The 2,500-nt window shown below is 50.6% G+C and overlaps 1 protein-coding gene across 1 annotated transcript in view; it reads right to left on the reverse strand.

Annotated features, from left to right (window-relative positions):
* Window positions 1-2,500, reverse strand: part of LOC106807271 (regulator of G-protein signaling 7-like) — a 152,237-nt gene that overhangs the window by 37,931 nt on the left and 111,806 nt on the right. Inside the window, exon 6 of the mRNA XM_014809567.1 lies at window positions 1,211-1,262. Within this exon, the coding sequence (XP_014665053.1) occupies window positions 1,211-1,262 (52 nt within the window). The remainder of the gene's footprint in view (window positions 1-1,210; window positions 1,263-2,500) is intronic.

Genomic DNA, 2,500 nt, shown 5'->3' on the forward strand with positions numbered 1-2,500 from the left:
AGCGCGTCGAGTCAGCGAGTGGCGAGTCAGCAGCAGCCATCAGTGAGCGGCCAGTCAGCAGCAGGCGAGTCAGTCAGCAGCCACCGCGCGATCGATAGCGCGTCGAGTCAGCGAGTGGCGAGTCAGCAGCAGCCATCAGTGAGGGGCGAGTCAGCAGCAGGCGAGTCAGTCAGCAGCCACCGCGCGATCGATAGCGCGTCGAGTCAGCGAGTGGCGAGTCAGCAGCAGCCATCAGTGAGGGGCGAGTCAGCAGCAGGCGAGTCAGTCAGCAGCCACCGCGCGATCGATAGCGCGTCGAGTCAGCGAGTGGCGAGTCAGCAGCAGCCACCAGTGAGCGGCGAGTCAGCAGCAGGCGAGTCAGTCAGCAGCCACCGCGCGATCGATAGCGCGTCGAGTCAGCGAGTGGCGAGTCAGCAGCAGCCACCAGTGAGCGGCGAGTCAGTCAGCAGCCGCCACCAGCGAGCACATACATGTTACATGCTCGCGGAGGTATGCACTCTCCGTGAGTGCCCTCAGTCTAGTTGGTATTAAAACAGAAGCATGGCCATATCATTACGAGTCGCGAGAATACGGATTTTTTCTGCTGGATATCGTGCTGTACGCGTTTAGTCAACGCGACTCCCCCAATGTCGAGTTCAGTGTGCGTGCACGTGAATGTGTGTGCATATCAGAGAACATGCAAACGCGTACTTTCATTGGCGGAACTAAGGCTCGCCAGGTAGAAGCAAAGCAAGTAAGGGTAAGTTCTAAAGATCTTGCTTGCACCATGTATCACCAGCAAAGATGTATCCGCTACACGGTAGAAGGTCTCGCGCCTTATCTAATGGTAGGAGTTGAAAATGTCTTCCATGGCAGGTTAGGTGGTTTATGGTGTGTGTGCGTGTGTGCGTGCGTGCGTATTTGTGTGCGTGCGTGTGTGTGTGTGTGTGTGTGTGTGTGTGTGTGTGTGTGTGTGTATGCGCGCGCTTGGTTATATGTGCGTGTTCCAGGAAAACAGTCCCAAGTATTCCCAATTCCGTTAACAACTACGTCATGGATCGCCGACGGATTTCGGAACATCATGATCATCATGGTACATGCTTGCAATTACCATGGACGTATATGCACCCAGTAAAGAATACATGTGTTCATGCTATAACTACGGCAACTCTCAGGGAGAAATGAGCGCTTAATTTCCACGAATTATTTCGAACTTCAAAGGAACACTCACCATAGTCTGTGTTTTCTGGCTCCCAACAGTTCGAAGGCCAAAAGTATGGCGTCTGAAATTAGTAAAACACAGAATTAGCGCATTACAGAGCAAAATATGAGAGATCACAACTATATGTTTTACCATCAGGCATCAGGTATAGCAAATATTAACCCTTATTGGCGATCATATACGTTCACGTCACACCTGTCTTTGATACAACCCACACGCGCACGCGGACAGCTTCCAAAATCTAACGTAAAAATGAGAAAAATCCAGAAAAAAAGATAGCAGGACTTAGTTGAATAAGCGTGCGCCTGGTCTGGCCCTGTACCGTCGCAAGAGCGCGCGACACAACAAAGCCAGAAGGTATTGACCAAGGTAATGGATACAGCACGTAAAACACGACAGCAGCCGTGCGATTGAAGCAGGGAGCGGAGGAGGAGGAGGAGGAGGAGGAGGGGAGGGGTGCTAGTGCGGATATGAACACAGTAACAGCTGCGCCGGTATATATATACCGCAGCGAGAACACCGCTTTCGGGCGATCGACTAATAATGAAAGCACCCGCGATAACGTGACTCTGAATTCGAATCTTCGGTCATCGCCTGCATCTAGTGCATTTTCTAGGGGGACAGAATTCCCCGCGAGAAGTTTTCCCGCCGGCGTTTCTGTTGTACGCTCGACGATTCATGGAGCACGCACATGCCTACGTGCCTTCAACTAAACCTTTCGTCATCTCTAATAAAAAACGCGGGTTTTTCGTTTTGTCTACGAACCGAACCGCCCATGTCTATAAACGTGCCTGTATGAATCGTCGCGCGGACACTCTCCATGGCTGTTATCCGGCGACGCTTACCGCGGTCGCAATTACTGCTTGGAATTGAATCACGGAGCTAGCGCGGCGACACCGGAGAGAAATCTGCGTGAAAACATTTCTTCACGCTATTCGCACTGCGATGCGTAACGGGATTAAAATATGACTGAAATCCAATTTGTGTCTCGTTAAGCAATCTCTTCACTTTATTCAAAGAAGTATACTTTTTTGTAGGCAATTTTTTTTAGCAAATGACGCTACACGCGAAGAGAAAACCTGCGGGAACTGCGGCATGCAGAAAAAATGCTGATTGCATTCTAGGATGCGGATACACGACATGATATATCATATAGCCTCCGTGCGGCATCAAGCTGCGACGGGAAATCTGGCTGGCGGCAGATAAGTTGTCAGTCAGAGGATTCGCAGAAAAGAGCGTCATTGCATACAGTGTTTCGCTTTATTCGTAATTTGCTTACATACTCACGCACGATACTGG

This window comes from Priapulus caudatus, unplaced genomic scaffold (assembly GCF_000485595.1).
Source record: "Priapulus caudatus unplaced genomic scaffold, Priapulus_caudatus-5.0.1 Scaffold205, whole genome shotgun sequence".
Taxonomy (NCBI): domain Eukaryota; kingdom Metazoa; phylum Priapulida; class Priapulimorpha; order Priapulimorphida; family Priapulidae; genus Priapulus; species Priapulus caudatus.